General features: G+C 44.0%; 2 protein-coding genes across 2 annotated transcripts in view; both read left to right on the forward strand.

Moving 5' to 3' along the window:
* The window catches only part of LOC310810689 (uncharacterized protein), a 12,723-nt gene extending 5,220 nt beyond the window's left edge, over positions 1–7,503 (forward strand). The window contains exons 8-19 of the mRNA XM_083678536.1: positions 1–37; positions 406–450; positions 708–734; positions 917–961; positions 1,074–1,100; positions 1,415–1,468; positions 1,560–1,604; positions 2,740–2,766; positions 3,113–3,154; positions 3,814–3,872; positions 4,431–4,450; positions 6,865–7,503. The exon at positions 1–37 is cut by the window's left edge and continues 78 nt beyond it. Coding sequence (XP_083534662.1) covers positions 1–37; positions 406–450; positions 708–734; positions 917–961; positions 1,074–1,100; positions 1,415–1,468; positions 1,560–1,604; positions 2,740–2,766; positions 3,113–3,154; positions 3,814–3,872; positions 4,431–4,450; positions 6,865–7,056 — 620 coding nt within the window. The 3' untranslated portion in view covers positions 7,057–7,503. The remainder of the gene's footprint in view (positions 38–405; positions 451–707; positions 735–916; positions 962–1,073; positions 1,101–1,414; positions 1,469–1,559; positions 1,605–2,739; positions 2,767–3,112; positions 3,155–3,813; positions 3,873–4,430; positions 4,451–6,864) is intronic.
* Positions 7,504–15,390: 7,887 nt separating this feature from the next.
* LOC310810690 (B-cell receptor CD22-like) lies at positions 15,391–17,188 on the forward strand (the record flags this gene model as incomplete). Its single annotated transcript, XM_083678537.1, has 5 exons — positions 15,391–15,401; positions 15,882–16,060; positions 16,171–16,440; positions 16,595–16,731; positions 17,180–17,188. The coding sequence occupies 5 exons, from the start codon at positions 15,391–15,393 to the stop codon at positions 17,186–17,188; spliced, it is 606 nt and encodes a 201-aa protein (XP_083534663.1).
* Between the last annotated feature and the right edge of the window lie 364 nt (positions 17,189–17,552).

The following is a 17,552-nucleotide window of genomic DNA, read 5'->3' on the forward strand; positions in this document are numbered from 1 at the left end:
TCGTAGTCGTGGTTGGAGTGATCCTCTGGAGAAAAAGGTGTGTGTGTGTGCGTGTGCGTGTGCGTGTGTGTGTGTGTGTGTGTGTGTGTGTGTGTGTGTGCGTGCGTGCGTGTGTGTGTGTGCATGTCCAGGGGGGGTGTGCAGTGTGTGTGTGTTGTCTCGGGGGGGGGGGTCGAGAATTGACTGCATGACCAATAAACAGTCTTTGTCTTTTGTCTTGTGTGTGTGTGTGTGTGTGTGTGTGGGTGCGAGTGTGTGTGTGTATGTGTATGTGTGTGCGTGTGTGTGTGTGTGTGTGTGTGTGTGTGTGTGTGTGTGTGTGGGTGGGTGCGTGTGGTTGTGCGTCTTAAAGCACTCTGGACCAATCACTTGCATTCTAATGCAGCACTCTGTTTGAACCCACAGGGGGCGCTACAACGACTCTGAGAGGCCACCCCGTCCTGAGAAAAGGTAGGAGTGTGAAAAGCCTCTAGAATACAATCACCTCTGCTTTTATTTTCCATATTATTTCTACAATGTCTATATGAAAGGTTATGTGTGTGTATAATATATTATATCATATTGTATTACTGATTGTTGACTGTTGACTGTTGTTGAGCGAGGAGAAAGATCCCAAAGCAGTTGACTATGTCAGTTACGGCTGTATGTGATGTACGTGACGAATACAATTGGATTTGATTTGATTTGTGTTTCCTTCTCTTTGCTAGGAGATCAGTCTGGGATAGGTTATCCAGGTGTGTTTGCTACAGTTTTGTATTATTTGTTCTGATCCCAAACCCCAATTATCCATTCATACATTTAGATCTTTCAGACAAATCTAGTTCACTCTCTAATGTTGGTGTTTGTCTTCTTGCTTACAATTATTTTCCACACCCATCATTAACTGTGTGTTGTAATTCCTTGTCCAACCCTCTAGGAGGCGCCCAGGTGACTTGGAGAGACCTCAGCGACCAGAGAAGAGGTATGCAGGAGGAGACAGGTCACCTCGGACCCCTCCTCTCCTCTCTTTCACCTACATATTCCTGGAGAATGGCACATTGATTGATTATTGATGATTTGTTTTTCCCTCACAGGAGATCAATGTGGAACAGATTCTCTAGGTAAAAAATGCAAATATTTGGGTGAATTGGGTACAAAGATTACAGACTGCTTTGAAGTAAAGTTTTCATCTGCAGTATATCTTGCAAAGCAGGGGAGGCTCGTGGAGGTAGAAATCAGAGGACGGGCTCATTGTAATGCATGGAATGGAATGAGGAATGGTATCAAAACACCATACCATACCTCATTCCATTGCTTGCATTACAATGAGCCCGTCCTCCGATTTCTACCTCTACCAGCCTCCACTGTTGCAAAATCTTGTCAACACCAGAGCTTTTGCGCACTGTATGACTGATATCTACGTGTATGGCCAAAGGGGACCAGTTGATGGGCGTGCTAGCTGGTTCAGTATTGGGAACATTGATACCAGGTGATTACTCTCTTTCTCAGAGGGAGGCTAAGGTCTTGTCAGACATGTTGTAAATGTACAGGTTATAAATAAAGTTGTGTGTCTTTGACAGGAGTCATCGTGACAATGAGAGAGCACCAGAGCGACCAGAGAAAAGGCAAGAACATGTCACACAGGGAAGGTTTCTCACAGGGGGAGGACCATCCTGCTCTAGGAATTCGAGATTTTTTTTTTTTTAAATAATGAAACATTTCAAAAATTCTCCTTTTAAGCTACAAGTTAACTCTGCTGAATATATTCACGTGACCAAATACCTGATGTAAACACACTGTTTGACCACCGTGTTTTCTTTTTTAAAAATATGTTTTATGGGCATTTCCGGTTTATTGGGGTAGAGACAGTAGAGAGAGGAGGGGTGACATGCAGGACAGGTCGAGGGTCGGAATCAAACCAGGAACCTTGCGATTACGTGGTAAGCGCATTAGTGTGCTAAGGCACTAGGCGCCCCCACCGTGTTTTCTTGTACACTCTGTACTACACAAGCGTTACCATAGCAACTTCCATTCGTTTAATGACCAATGTAAGAAGCAGGGGAGGCTGGTGGAGGTAGAGATCCAGGGGAGGCTGGTGGAGGTAGACATCCAGGGGAGGCTGGTGGAGGTAGACATCCAGGGGAGGCTGGTGGAGGTAGACATCCAGGGGAGGCTGGTGGAGGTAGACATCCAGGGGAGGTTGGTGGAGGTAGACATCCAGGGGAGGCTGGTGGAGGTAGACATCCAGGGGAGGCTGGTGGAGGTAGACATCCAGGGGAGGCTGGTGGAGGTAGACATCCAGGGGAGGCTGGTGGTGGTAGACATCCAGGGGAGGCTGGTGGAGGTAGACATCCAGGGGAGGTTGGTGGAGGTAGACATCCAGGGGAGGTTGGTGGAGGTAGACATCCAGGGGAGGTTGGTGGAGGTAGACATCCAGGGGAGGCTGGTGGAGGTAGACATCCAGGGGAGGCTGGTGGAGGTAGACATTCAGGGGAGGTTGGTGGAGGTAGACATCCAGGGGAGGTTGGTGGAGGTAGACATCCGAGGACGGGCTCATTGTAATGCAGGGAATGGAATGAGTGTTTGATACCATTCCTCATCCCGTTCCATGCATTACAATGAGCCCGTCCTCCGCTTTCTACCTTCACCAGCCTCCCCTGGTAAGAAGTGAATACGTGCAGCCAGTGTGAATGTGAATTGATGGGTCAGATACAGTATGTTTGGTGCATTTAACATGTTCATGTTGCGTCATGTCTACAGGAGGTCAATCTGGAGCAGATTCTCAAGGTAACTTACTGTTCAACCTCATGCTACTATCTCTCTAGACTTCTACAGCAGGGGAGGCTGGTGGACGTAGAAATCAGAGGACAGGCTCATTGTAATGGATGGAATGGAATAAGGAATGGAATGAAACACGTGCCCGTCCTCCGATTTCTACCTCCACCAGCCTCTTCTGTTGTACAGTATTTCCCTGCCCTTCTATCGTTCCACTCTCTTCTAAACTCTCATCATCTCTCTCCTCCTATCAGAAGACAGCAGTAATGATAGTGATGACATGTTGTATCTCTCTCCTCCTATCAGAAGACAGCAGTAATGATAGTGATGACATGTTGTATCTCTCTCCTCCTATCAGAAGACAGCAGGGACGTGCTGCAGACCTGAGTGTTGCTTTCATGTAAGTGTCTCACATCACTCAGCAGCACCAGTGGCACTAGCCTGCTAGCTAACCCTCCTCAGATATAATACAGATCAGGGGCACTAGCCTGCTAGCTAACCCTCCTCAGATATAATACAGATCAGGGGCACTAGCCTGCTAGCTAACCCTCCTCAGATATAATACAGATCAGGGGCACTAGCCTGCTAGCTAACCCTCCTCAGATATAATACAGATCAGGGGCACTAGCCCTGTATGCACAAATAATAATATTTTGGGAGCATAATTATGATGGACAGATGATAAATATACTTGAAATACATGTTGAGTAAAGTACTCCTTTAATTCCTCCTTGGAGGACTGCCTCTGTCAAAACTAGCAGTTGAGAGCTGAGTACTGTAAATCTGTGTCTGCCAGCCCGTCTGAGGGAACTGTCAGCAACATTCCAGGTACTGCTGCTGGTCCACTGAGCCAGGGTTCAGAACCACCGCCGGGTCAGAACCGTAGTGATCCACTGAGCCATGGTTCAGAACCACCGCCGGGTCAGAACCGTAGTGATCCACTGAGCCAGGGTTCAGAACCACTGCCGGGTCAGAACCGTAGTGATCCACTGAGCCATGGGTTCAGAACCACCGCCGGGTCAGAACCGTAGTGATTGTGATCCTGTTGTTCCCCTTCAGAGCCCACAACAACACCGTGAGCTGTGACAGTCAGAACACCTCCAAACCTCCCCTAAGAAGTGAGTCACACAGTACCTATACCACACACACACACACACACACACACACACACACACACACACACACACACACACACATTTACATTTATGGCATTTAGCAGACGCCTTTATCTAAAGCGACGTACAACAATACATTTGTTTAAGTAAGTGAATCATCTGTCCAACAGTCATCATAAGACAAAGTAATCAATGCTCCGACCAGGGGCCATTGGCAGTCGTAATGCCAGTAGGCTAATTTTTTTAATAAGTATATTTTATTAGCAGGAGAGAAGGGGGGATACAGGGGGTAGCAGGGGAGAAGAGCTCTCGGGGTTAGGGTTAGTATAGGGGGGGTAGTGAGGGTGAAGCGGTCTTTAGGAGGGACTGTTAAGATGTAGCTTGAAGAGATGGGTTTTCAATCTACGGCACACACACACACACACACACACACACACACACACACACACACACACACACACACACACACACCAAAATAAGGAAGGGTGGCATTTGGCTGTATATATTTGCATGTATGATGTTGATTGATATTTGATATTGTTTTCCCCCTGTGTGGTGCAGCAATGAGAGCCCATACTGAGGTGAGTAGAGATGTTGGTGGTGGGGTAGGGGGGTTGGTGGTGGTGGTGGTGGGGGTAGGGGGGGTTGGTGGTGGTGGCTGCTGGGGGTAGGGGGTGGTGGTGGTGGTGGTGGGGGTAGGGGGGGTTGGTGGTGGTGGCTGCTGGGGGTAGGGGGTGGTGGTGGTGGTGGTGGGGGTGGGAGTAGGGGGTGGTGGTGGTGGTGGTGGCTGGTGGTGGTGGTGGTGGGGGTAGGGGGGGTTGGTGGTGGTGGCTACTGGGGGTAGGGGGTGGTGGTGGTGGGGTAGGGGGGTTGGTGGTGGTGGCTACTGGGGGTAGGGGGTGGTGGTGGTGGTGGTGGGGGTGGGAGTAGGGGGGTTGGTGGTGGTGGCTGCTGGGGGTAGGGGGTGGTGGTGGTGGTGGTGGGGGTAGGGGGGGTTGTCGGTGATGTCACAAAGCATGATCATTGAGTTTGCAAGCTTACCCTCCGAAACATCCTAATGTACATAAATGTCCTAGCTCTCCTGTTGTTTCATCTGGTTATTCATCTCCTGTAGAATTACGACGACGTGTATGGGAACTGTTGAGATGGACACATTTCATCCATTCAAGACAACCCTGATGAAGGACATGGTTTTTTAACAATAAAGACGCAATTTTTTGGGGGGGGTTTGTCTTCCATTCTGTCCTCCTGAATACTTTTCAAGGATTGTTTACTTTCATATATGGAACACCTGTTTGTCTGTCAGATTATTTCATTACATTAAGTAAAAAATAACTGCTCAACGCTTTTATTGCTGTTAAAGACATGAATATAAATAACTGCTCAACACCTGTATGAAGTAGAGAAAACTGTTCAGCCAGTGTGTTTTATTACAGGATAAGGTCGTGATAAAAGCGTATGTTCTAGTGGTAGCTGAATGGTTGTGGGTTACCACCACTAGTGAGCAATAAGCCCTTTCCTTAGGCCTCTCTATCATCTGTCCCACCTACAGAACAAGCACCAACCATGTACCAACAATGACCTTGTGTGATTTATAAAGTCTTTATTTTTCAATTGACTTTGAATTAACCTCTTAATTGTTTTGATCTTTCTATACCTCCCCTCCCTCATCTATCCATCCTCCCTCATCTATCCATCCTCCCTCATCTATCCATCCTCTCATCTATCCATCCTCTCTCATCTATCCATCCTCTCATCTATCCATCCTCCCTCATCTATCCATCCTCTTTCATCTATCCATCCTCTCTCATCTATCCATCCTCTCATCTATCCATCCTCCCTCATCTATCCATCCTCTCATCTATCCATCCTCTCTCTCATCTATCCATCCTCTCTCATCTATCCATCCTCTCTCATCTATCCATCCTCTCTCATCTATCCATCCTCTCTCATCTATCCATCCTCCCTCATCTATCCATCCTCTCTCATCTATCCATCCTCTCTCTCATCTATCCATCCTCTCTCATCTATCCATCCTCCCTCATCTATCCATCCTCTCATCTATCCATCCTCCCTCATCTATCCATCCTCCCTCATCTATCCATCCTCTCATCTATCCATCCTCTCATCTATCCATCCTCTCATCTATCCATCCTCCCTCATCTATCCATCCTCCCTCATCTATCCATCCTCTCATCTATCCATCCTCTCATCTATCCATCCTCTCATCTATCCATCCTCTCTCATCTATCCATCCTCTCTCATCTATCCATCCTCTTTCATCTATCCATCCTCTCATCTATCCATCCTCCCTCATCTATCCATCCTCTCATCTATCCATCCTCTTTCATCTATCCATCCTCTCATCTATCCATCCTCTTTCATCTATCCATCCTCTCTCATCTATCCATCCTCTCTCATCTATCCATCCTCTCATCTATCCATCCTCTCATCTATCCATCCTCTCATCTATCCATCCTCTTTCATCTATCCATCCTCTCATCTATCCATCCTCCCTCATCTATCCATCCTCTCATCTATCCATCCTCTCTCATCTATCCATCCTCTCATCTATCCATCCTCTCTCATCTATCCATCCTTTCATCTATCCATCCTCTCATCTATCCATCCTCTCTCATCTATCCATCCTCTTTCATCTATCCATCCTCTCTCATCTATCCATCCTCTTTCATCTATCCATCCTCTCTCATCTATCCATCCTCTCTCATCTATCCATCCTCTTTCATCTATCCATCCTCTTTCATCTATCCATTCATCCATCCAATCAACCTACCTAACAACCAACCTAACCAACCTATCTCTCTTTCTTTAAACTGCCCAGAAAATCTTCATCAACCCTGATGAAAAGCTTTCTGATACCTATTGAGCTTTTTACACTTTTTGTAACTCCAAAAACTCTGATCCGTTTAACCAACCAACTCTACCACTCTCAACCACTCAACTAACCAACTCTCTACTCACTCCACTGAACTAGTTGCCCAGAGGCTCAGGCTGTTGCAGGAGTCAGACGTTCAGTTGTGGTTCCCTTTGCTGGCCAAAACCGTTTCGAAGTGGACACGTTCGGCATCATTTGCACATCCTGGTCGCTGGACAGCATCACTCACAGTTCTCACCAAACCCACGACTCCAGACTCCACTTCAGATGTCCCCTCGTGGGGACAGTTAAGGGCTCCTAAAAGTGCATCTCAGTGAAATGTTGTTTTTGCCAAACCATCATATAAAAGAAGACAGTTAAGTTAATTCACAAGGGACACCGCTATCATTTCAGAAAACGATCTATTCAAGTAGAAGCGTTCAAAAAACATTTCAACGGCAGTTCCGTTACTGAAACATTTCTCTAGTTAGAAAAACAATCTTCCTCCGCTGCTCTCCTCAACAGTCACACAGAACATTGTGATGAATAATCTTCCTGCAAATGTCTAATTGTCTGTGGCCTTCTTTGACTGTTGTACCAGGTAACTGGCTGGCATATTATATGTGATTTGAGATCCGTTAAAATTGTAATTGCTTCCTGAATCTTCGAACATCTTGTCTGTATTAGAGTTGTATATATATTACAGCCCGAACCCAGCGGTTTCCATGCTTTGAGACTTTCATTCTTGGAATAGGCTTCATGACCTAAATTGAAATAAAGTGTTGAAGTCCATTACTTAAATTGTGTGTTAATGTTTATTTTCTTTTAGATGTTTTTTCTTTATGAACAATAATTTGTCATTCAGATGCTGTGATGAAAGGAAGCCTGATTCCAGGTCAGTCTGGAGCACCGCTGCGCTCCTCAAGCGGACCTGGTTTCTAGGTAACGAGCGCCCTCTAGCTGTGACATCACGATGCGGAATGATCCTGTCTGAGCGCTGCTTTAGTTTGTCATCCAGTCCAAACCACTGATAGACATACACACTACATACAATTTACATAACTATCCTTCTTTGATGCTCGGTTGTATCATTTTGATATCAGTCACCGTGGTGAAAGATCCGCAAACGGTATGGTACATGTTACTCTACAGCATGACTTATATTGTAGCTTAAATTTAACAGTGGTTTTGAGAACACCAGTCTGAAAATGCATTGCATATCATGGAAACGCTAGACGCAGTATTCAAAACTCCTATTGAATTATTTCTCACTGCGTCTATTAGAAATATTAAGGTAAAGACGGGGCGACTTTGATCCAATTTTACTTTGCTTGTTTTTAATAAATACTGTCGCTGTGAATAAAAACAAATGTGGGTTAAAATGTTTTGCCTAAAATGACAGCCTGATAAACATATTTAGGCCTAAATGTTAAGTGTAGGCCGACCTCTTACATCGAATGTTAAATGACAAACGAAAGAAGGGAGATTGGAATGGGTCCAGAGGGACGGCCACGGCCGACAGGTGCGTTGGCCTGAGTCAGAAAGTGTGTGTGAAGGTATCCTGTAGTACAGCGTGAGGCCTTCAATTCATGTTCATGCAATAACATCTTTGATCAGTGATGTCATCACCAAAAGGTTAGAATATTCTTTAGAAAGCATTAGAATATCATTGTTAATTTACCGCATATCCATCAGTTCGAGGTAGGTGTAGATCTTTAGAAAAAAATAAATGTAATGGAAATTGTTCAGTGGCTTTCAATCACGAACCGAGGATGTGTTTTAATGTTCATTATCTGTTAACTTTAACTACTGTATATGTACACCTACATAGTAGCTACACGCCTTTTATCTTTTATTTTATGGACTTTCAGATTATTTTTGTATCATGAAAAGCGCTTCATAAATGTACATTATTATTATTATTATTATTATTATTATTATTATTATTATTATTATTATTATTATTATTATTATTATTATTTTGCATAGCGAGTTCAGATCCGTACTGTACATTCGCACATCTAGTTGTGACGTACCAATGTAAAACGTCACATAGAAATAGATTTCATGGAATTTATTGAAAATTCTCATTCTATAGTCAACCCTTCTCATTCTATAGTCAAATATCAATCTCAGAGGTCATTACAATACAATACAATTTCCATACAGTAGCTCTGTCCTTTTGATGGTCGGTTTTATAGTTTTGATATCAATAATATTGGTCAAAGATCCTGGAAAGGTATGTGTTTACTTACTTAATGAAGTTATACGTTTTAAAAATGGCAATGGCAAGTTAGATGTATGAACAGGTCACTCACTGCCTTGAATTGTTGGTCAGAGTACTTGGTATAAAGCCTTTTTCATTAATGTAAAATGTATTAGCAATGCAATACTTTTACTGTACTTTATTATTGTCTGAAAATGTAAATTGAAATATTATGGATTTCAAGAAATTGTGATTTCTAGAAAGTGTGTCTCTTTATAGTCAGACAAGTCTTACAGCCTCTACTATCCTTTACCCTACAACTCATTATCAAAGATTGTTGCAAAAACATGTTTTAATCCACACGTTTTATAACCTGAAGGCCCTAATGTACTGTTTGTGGTCCCAGGTTTCCTTGAAGTAAACATGGAATCCAGCACCATTCATGCTAAATATTGGCTGCAGTCCTACTTTGATGAGCAGGTAATTTTGGAACTCTCTTGTTTGAACGATTACCTCCACTGATATTGACATGCTGTAGTGCTGTGAAAGTAACCAGCCATATTCCATGGACCTATGTGTTCAATCAAATCTAATGGCTTAGCTTAGCAGCTATCTGTTAATGCTTATTGGGCCTATCTTTTACAGAAACAGTTCATCAGGGAGTTCCTGACTCTCCAGGAGGATGGGGCTGTGCCTCCCAACATAACAGAGAAGCACATGAAGGCATGGATCCTCTCCAATGCCTTGAAGAAAGCCCTGATGAATCCCGACAGAGTGGAAACGTTCAGATTCCAGCAGGAGGAGGAGACCTCTCAGGAGAAAGCCCAGGTAGAGCTTTCACAGGCAGTGAGGCAGTTCATGGAGAGCCTGGTGGATGGATTGAGGAATCAAGAGAGGAAGAAGGCTGAGGTCCCAGTGATGGAAGAGGAGGTCAAAGACGTCCTGAATCATTTGCTAGATGAGGTAGTGATCAAGGCAGAGGTCCCGCTGGTGGAGCCAAAGACCCCTTCCCCCTCCTCATCAACAGTAGACATCAAGGCAGTCTTGGACGGCCTGGTGAATGGCGCAGCAAACAAGGTTGAGACTCGGGCTGAGCTCCAACAGGCAGCTAAGGAGGTCTTTGTGAGCCTGGTGGATAAGGTGATGAATGAGGAGAAGTTGGCCGAGGTCCCCATGGTGAGCATGAGCACATGCTCCCCCACCGCCATGACCGAGGAGGTCAAGGTTTGTTTTTTTGTTTGTCTATTAGGATCTCTTTTAGCCCATAATAGGCTAGTTACACAATGCAATTACAAATAATACATGTACACAGTAGCTTAATGACAATTATTGTCAAGTTTTGTGTCTAAGTGTTTCTTAAAACATCTTATATGATTATGTTATTAGGTCATGGAGAGCCTCTTGGATTCCGTGGCCTATCAACATGGGGAGAAGGCTGAGGTCCCCGTGGTGAAGGAGGACCTTAACCAAGAGGGCATTAAGGGTCACAAGAAAAAGAAGTGCTGCCTTGCAAGATTCTGCGGCTGTTGTCTTTGCGGCTTGTTTTGCTGTAAGAAGAAGCGCAGAGCTTCTTACTAAGCCCCTGGACCACCAGACAAGGACTCGCCCACACAACACAACACAACACAACTACAACACAACACAACACAACACAACTACAAAACAATCCCACACACTTTACACAGCAGCACCCCCCCCCCCCCCAGTACCTCACTCACCTTACACACTTCACCCCCACACACACACACACCCACCTTACACACTTCACTCCCACACACACACACACCCACCTTACACACTTCACCCCCACACACACACACACCCACCTTACACACTTCACCCCCACACACACACACACCACCTTACACACTTCACCCCCACAAAAAAAAAAACACACACACACACACACACACACACACATACACAACCCTAGTACCCCATCCACCCACCTGAAACCCCCCCCTTACTGATCATCCACCACACACCCCTACCCCCCCCCTTTTTTTTCTTTTTTACTTATATTTTTCTTACTCTTATTTCTATTATATGAAATAAACTTTCTGCATATTATAACTATCTAGCTGTGGCTATGTTGTTCCTTGTAACCATCCATAGTTATTTTTAAGTACAAAAATGCAGTGATGCAATGGTTTACAGTGTTGTTATGTGAAAGTGATGATTACACATTCAGTATAATAACGTGAGCAATGAGAGTGACAGGAAGAATTATTGAAAGTCATTGCTCATTGTCATAAATCATATCATCAAAGAACATTGTTATCATGAATATTTTGCATACACTGAATATACTGTAATATCTACCATTACACACCGAAACCAAAACACTTGCCGCCTCCTGTGCGTTTTGGAGTCATCTTTTGACCCGTTCTGGACGTCCATCGAGCGTCCATCCGAAGCGTGGGTCTGGAGGTCCGAAGGGGGAAGCGATACTGATGCGTCTGGACAAACTGTGACGCGGGGGGACTCACTAACTCCAACTGCGCCGTTACCAAAGTACATCACGTCAGCGAGGGGTTCAACCTCAGGGCGGCCTCGGAACTGGCAGAGGAACGTTGCCAGCACAGTGCGTGACTGGTTGGTCACTTGAAGACTGCGCCACCAGTGGCTGGGGTTGGGTCCGGTGTTTTGGCGATTCGCCAAGTTGCTCTTTTCCCAGTGGCATGGCCTGCCGACGGACCCAAGTGACACGAATAAAGATTTTCGCTTGCTACCGGATCTAACCGTTTTAAATTTGATATTTTAGATGACGACATACAAACTGCCAGAACAGAAACACGACTTGTGACTTTACTGTTGAGATCATTTGTTCTCTTTCTGTGCAAACATCTTGGTAACGAATATAGTTCGACTGTAAATGTAGCACCCAAATATAGCACCCGATAAATACTCTTACTGTAAACGTAGCAACATGATTCTATTTCTACGGCTCTACATTTTCAACATATTTATAAGAGCTAAATAAATGTTGTGTGACACGTTAACATGATTCAAACTATATCTGACACTGAGTCATTGAATCTGTCAGATTATACTTGGGTAAACCCTCTCAGATCAGGCAGAACATATTGAACAATTCACTGATGGGTCACTGAAAGGTCATTTAAAGCTTTGACAATGTTCAATGTGTAGCTGTTATGTAATGCATTGTTCTGTTATAAATGATATTTAAACGGATCTGTTTCTGTACAGTTGACATAATACATGTTAGAATCCATGTTGTTTTCAGTATTCATATGTATACACTCAGCGAGCACTTTATTAAGAACACTATACTAATACTGGGTAGGGCCTCCCTTTGCTCTCAAAACAGCCTCAATTATTCATGGCATGGATTCCAAAAGATGCTGGAAACATTACTTTGAGATACTGATCCATGATGACATGATTGCATCGTGCAATTCCTGCTGATTTTTCAGGTCCACTTTAAAGCTATGAATCTCCCGTTCTACCACATCCCAAAGGTGTTCTATTGGATTCAGATCCGGTGACTGGGAAGGACACTGAAGAACACTGAACTCATTGTCATGTTTATGAAACCAGTTTGAGACGACTTTTGCTTTGTGACATGGTGCATTATCATGCTGGAAGTAGCCATTAGAGGATGGGTAAATTGTGGCTATGAAGGGATGCACATGGTTAGCAACAATGCTCCAATAGGCTGTGGCATTCAAGCGATGATTTATTGGTATTAACCGGCCCACAGTGTGCCAAGACAACATTCCCCACGTACATAGGTGTTCCTAATAAAGTGTTAGGTGAGTGTACTTTGCAGTGAGTGCATTTTTCAGTACATGCGGGGATTGAACCCACAACCTAAGTGCTGTAAGCTCCGCCTCTACCCACTGAGCCTCAGAGGACCTAAGACAGAGTCTAAGACAGACATGGGCCGGTTTCTAGACGATCCCTGGAGGTGAGCTCTGATCCCGGTGTCCAACAGGGTGAAGGTCAGCCCTGCCCGAGCGCTACCTTTCCTGTCATAAAGGCCAAGGTTGACACCGCCAGGAGGAGCCTAAAGCCAGATGTTTGTATGTTGACAGTTGTGCTCCACATTAACAAGGCATGTTGACATACTGCCCCCTACAGCGTGTTGTGGTTATTGCCATTAAGATGTCTCAGTCTCCTCTTCTGTTATTTCACCATTCCATCATCCAGCGTTGTGAAACTGGGATGTGAGGTGGTGGTTTGTGTCACCAAGTGTAATATATATTATTATATTATTATATTGGCTATTCTTACTGTTTATACAACTGTCAACCTCTCTTGATATCTATCAATAGCTGAGGTCTAACAGAATCACTACCATGTTCAGATGTACTGTAGTACAGTATTACATCCTGGTTAGAAACACTGGCTTCTGTACTGTAAGGTCTCAGGATTTGGATAACAGATAATCATTAACATGACATCATACATTCATAATGGGGTCAACAGCACGGACAATGAAGAACAGTGATCACACACATAGTGTGTTCCACATTTGATATCTGTACAGGATCATGGTCATGTTGAATTAAGACAGAAGTTCCTCATTTTCAAAGACACAGCCAGTCAGATACACAGCAGTTGGAAGGAAATACAACACACTTCTTCTATCATCCTTCTGCAGCATACAGCATACAATTCAGTCATAAAGGTAAGCTACTTAATGGCAACATTATAATGTTTTGTTTCTCTTTATTGCAAATGTATTACATGACCTTTTGTTACAAAAATTGTGTACCATGTGATATATTCAATTATTAATTCATGATTGTGTTATCAAGATTTAATTGAAATAATTTGTGTTATGGAGGTTTAGTATCAAACAAAATAGTTTTACTCCAGTAAGGGCTGTACGTTTATGTTTTGTGAATAAACTTCTTCAGATACTGTGAAGAGGCTCCTTTAATATGTACTGACAAGTATATCAAGTGGATGGACTTTGAGGTTTATGTTCAGTTGAAATTAAATAGTTGTTTTAGTTAAATATTGAAAATTGTAGTGGTTTTGAAATGTAGAGTTTATACTGGGTGGAGGGTGAGAAAAAGGGGCGGGACTTTTCACCAAATGAGCAAAAAAGCAGCCAGGGTTTAATACATTTTTAAAATGTAAAAGTTATGGATCACAGTGAATATTTGTCTCATCCCATGAAATCCAGCCGAGTAGATCTTGAACAGGCTTCAAATTATTCACAAAGACAGGGTTTCAACCATTTTAAAACTTTTCATTGCACATCTTATCCCACAATTAGATTAAATTTACCATCCATTTAAATTACTTCATTTCAAGCTTCATTTCTGTCTGCTGGAATATGCCTGTTTTGGTGTCCTTCTCTGATATGAAGCCAAACTGGATCACATCTGAGAGTAGTAGTGTCCTCCTGCATCACCTTCACCAGGAGAATACTCCATTAAGTCAAAATATAGATAGAAATCTCACAGTTGACAAAATATAAATGCATTTAAATTGTATTTACTGTGTTCATATGGTATTATTGAGAACTTTTCCGAAACTCAAATGAGAGATTGACACCTTTGTGTGACCAGTCGGGGCTGGAGGGGGGAGGGAGGCAGGCTGTTGAAGTACAGAGGAGATTTTCAGAGTCTCTTTCATTATCAAATGGCGCCCTCTAGTGTTTAGAGGAGAACCAGATGAATCCACAGAGGGACCTGCAGCTCGGACATGCAGATGCTCCAGCACTATTATCAGTTACAGGAGGCACTCATGTAGAACATCACCCAGTGGATGTTGCCAACGAAACAAACCTTGGTACAAACTTAATTTGTTAATGTCATAACAGGTAATAACTGTTTCATCCACTTGTTCTGAAATGCCCCCAATCTCCAGAGTCACAGGTGACTGAGCTGCTCTGCTGCCCCCTGACACAGAGACATGGCTGGGGCTCAGGGACTGCTCCTCATTGGCTGTCTGCTGCAAGGTGGGACACTCTAGTGTTAACATGTGGCTATGGGGAGAGAGGCTGGGTGTGCTAATATTGTGTCTTCTCTCAGTGCCATAGAAGTCATTCATGTGTACTAGTTCTCCTCATGGACACATCCTTTATATTCCAACCATGATTTGTAACATTACATAGAAAATAAGAACATTCACCAAAACAGAAAGTAGATGTGAACAGAAACACATAATGATTAAATATGATCAGACATTCAGACATTGTTGGGTATTTTTCAACCATATCTATATCCTGTTATGCTACCTCTCTCCACTGCTTGTTTGCCAGCCTATCAGTGACCTCCACCTCCTCACAGAGTTGGGTTGTGTGTTCTAGGTGTTCTTTGCCAAGTCTGGAAAGTCGTCACTCCTGGGAGTGTAGAGGCTCTGAGTGGATCCTGTGTGGTCATACCATGCTCATTTCAGCTGGGTAGTACTGATAAGATTTTTGATTTTAACCCACACCTAACAAACGCATGCAAAGGGATATGGAGGAAAGGTAAAAGAGATGGGCCAGTTGTGTTTGATTCCAGTTCCCCTAGCACAGGCACGCTTACAGGACGTCTTACTGGGAACTTAACGAAGAAAGATTGTACCACCATCCTGAATAACTTTCCTACTGATCTCAACGATGACTACTACTTCAGAATAGACTGTGATAATGTTCTAAAGTGGAATTTTCAGGAGGCTGTCAAAATAACAGCCACAGGTGAGACACTTATCATATTAGACTGTGTAGTGTTCACATGCAGAGCCATCCATAGACATCAATGTAATGCTATGAGAGCTGTGTGAGTTATTCTACTGCTTTAACAAGAACCAGACCCCTTGTCTCTCTCTACTGTATATCAGCCTCTCCACCCAAACCCACTCTTACCCCAGCTACTGTGGAGGTGATGGAGGGGGCCTCAGTGAGTCTGACCTGCTCTGCTGCAGCCCCCTGTCCCTCTCTCCCCCCAACTCTCACATGGACCCCCAGACCTGGTGACAGTGGGGAGAAACAAAACCAGAAAAGGGACACAACTGAAAACGTAACTCTGACCTTCGCTGCTTCACCCCTCCATAATGGACAGAATATCTCCTGCACGGCTCTCTACCAACGCCAAGATGGCAACAGTGACTTGTCATCTGAAACAAGTCTAACACTCACTGTTTCATGTAAGATCAATTTGACCTTGTTTTGACCTCATTTAAACATCAGTGGGGTGATGGTAGTTGTTCATTAATATAACAGGTTGTTAAGACATTGTCTGGGTTCTTTCTCTCAGTTCCCCCCAGGAACACCTCAGTGTCAGTCAGTCCCTCTGGTCCGGTGGTAGAGGGCAGCTCTGTGACTCTGACCTGCAGCAGCGATGCCAACCCAGCAGTGGAGAACTACACCTGGTACAGAGTCAATGGGAGAGAGGAGACGATGGTGGGGTCTGGACAGAATCTCACCTTTCATAAGGCTGCTGTTGATGATAGCGGAGAGTATTATTGTGAAGCGAAGAATGTGCAGGGAGTGAACCAGTCAACAACTGCTAAGCTTAATGTAACATGTAAGTTAACTGCTAGAGTGAAAACTAACCCAAACATTCACAGGGCAAGATTAGTATTTTATCCCATCTGCATTCATGTTCTTTGCTCCATTCTGGCTGTAATAATAATGACCATGTTATGAATAGCCTGAATCTACTCATCCTCTTTTCCCAGACTCCCCCAGGAACACCTCAGTGTCAGTCAGTCCCTCTGGTCCGGTGGTAGAGGGCAGCTCTGTGACTCTGACCTGCAGCAGCGATGCCAACCCAGCAGTGGAGAACTACACCTGGTACAGAGGCAATGGAGATCAGGTGACATCAGTGGGGTCTGGAGAGAGGCTAACTACCCAGGTGTCTGCAGACTACAACCAGTTTTACTGTCAGGCCAGAAATGACCATGGAACTGAGAACTCAACAATCTATACAATCGACATGCTCTGTAAGTACCCAATGATAACAAACCATCTGCATTCATGTTCTTTGCTCCATTCTGGCTGTAATAATAATGACCATGTTATGAATAGCTCTTTTCCCAGATCCCCCCAACAGCATCTTTGTAAACAACAAACCTTTGATCGCATGCATGATCGTCATTCTGGCAATGGTGTGTCTGTACATCATCACTGTCGGGGTTGGTTTGTACAAATTCAAACAGTAAGTTGCATGAATATTGTAATAAATCTGGTCATCATAATGAATCATGTATCAATAGCCAGTAAACCAGTATCACTGCTGTAAATGTGTTCTTTTATCTCCCCAGGTTGTCTAAGAGGCTTCTGGTGAGTTCCTCCAGTCTCTCTCTGTCCCTGGGTTTTAGTAAGGCTTGGTCTATGGTTTTATTCACCTCATACCGTATGTGTTGTTGCTGTTAACCCTTTAAAGGAGAGGGAGGGGGGGGACACCTACGCCACCCTGCAGATGTCCTCTGCGAGTCCTGACTATGACACTCTGCAGGTGAATCAGGTGAGAAACACCACTGTCTGCTGAGAGAGAGAGGCCATTAATGACTGTTATTACTGACTGAGGTTTCCCACTGAACAATGTCTGTTTGCTATAGGATTATCATTCTTTAGTAAACTACCAGCTGTGTTTAGTCAATTGATACTCCGATGGGTTTTAATTCAGTCAGTATA

The sequence above is a fragment of the Argentina silus genome (assembly GCF_951799395.1).
Source record: "Argentina silus genome assembly, chromosome: 10".
NCBI lineage: Eukaryota > Metazoa > Chordata > Actinopteri > Argentiniformes > Argentinidae > Argentina > Argentina silus.